This window comes from Halyomorpha halys, unplaced genomic scaffold, assembly GCF_000696795.3.
Source record: "Halyomorpha halys isolate HHAL.00 unplaced genomic scaffold, Hhal_1.1 Scaffold730.1, whole genome shotgun sequence".
Lineage (NCBI taxonomy): Eukaryota > Metazoa > Arthropoda > Insecta > Hemiptera > Pentatomidae > Halyomorpha > Halyomorpha halys.
The window spans coordinates 322705-323713 of record NW_027110275.1 but is presented as its reverse complement, the minus strand read 5'-3'; the positions used below and the strand labels follow the sequence as shown (position 1 = coordinate 323713).

Sequence of the window (1009 nt, the reverse complement as noted above, 5' to 3'; positions counted from 1 at the left end):
TGTATAATAATTTTTGTAGTGAATGTGAAGTTTAGAGCGGTTGTCAAGTAGGTGTTGTATCAATCGAAATATACAACCAGTTTCTTGTTTCAAAAAAATTATATTAACTTTCTATTTTATGATAAATATAGATAAATTATATTTTATATAATTTGGTTATTTACATAAGAGATATCACTATAAATTCTGAACAGTAACACTAGTATTATACATCATTTACTTAAATTATAAAATATAATATATATATATAGACAGACATATCTTTTATACGTGATGAAAGATACTATTCATTCTGCTACAATAACTGCATACTGTAGTCTGGCAATATTGATTTGACACGGTTTTCCCATTCTCTGAGTCTTTTTTCTTTTTCTCTTTCAATATACAATATTCGAGGAAGCTGTTTCCATAGACCAAAAGTTTTGAGCAATAATATCCTGAAAATATTAATAAATAAATTTCCAAATAATGTGCATACAAAACATAAACTGTCGTATTTAACAGGGAGCTACCAATTTTTATATTACCTCATAAGTAACAGAAGATTTGTCTAGTGGTTATGGTAGTTTTAAGAATGTTTAGGGGAATGAGGCTCAACGGTTTTTTTTTTCTTCAAAATTAAAGTTTATTATTTTCTACAAAATGGTATAATCCAATTTATTCCTATCTGTTACCGTCTATTGAAATATAAGCTTCACGTTCAACAGAATATGTATACAGAAATGAAACTTGAAATATATAAATGTGTGTGTATTGTTTTCTATCAGTGGTACAATGTTGGTAATCGGTATCAAATCTTGCACCTATCACATTTTGTACGAGTCCAAAAAATAATTTCTAACTCCCGAACTACACACCTTTTAAGCATGATATCTCCTTGTATCTTGGTATATAAATTCCTACATTAACATATATACCAGTGCTGCGGCGAGAAGGATGCGCTGGGATCTCTTGAGCTCTGCTCTACCCCTCACACGTGGGGGATAGAGTGGGCTCAGGGATCCTCAGG

The 1009-nt window shown here is 30.5% G+C and overlaps 1 protein-coding gene across 3 annotated transcripts in view; it reads right to left on the bottom strand.

Moving 5' to 3' along the window:
* Positions 1-246: 246 nt before the first annotated feature.
* Positions 247-1009, bottom strand: part of LOC106685747 (coiled-coil domain-containing protein 191) — a 6722-nt gene continuing 5959 nt past the window's right edge. For all 3 annotated transcript variants that reach the window (XM_067048383.1, XM_014428638.2, XM_067048384.1), the window contains exon 4: positions 247-437. In XM_067048383.1, the coding sequence (XP_066904484.1) occupies positions 296-437 (142 nt within the window). In that variant the 3' untranslated portion in view covers positions 247-295. The remainder of the gene's footprint in view (positions 438-1009) is intronic.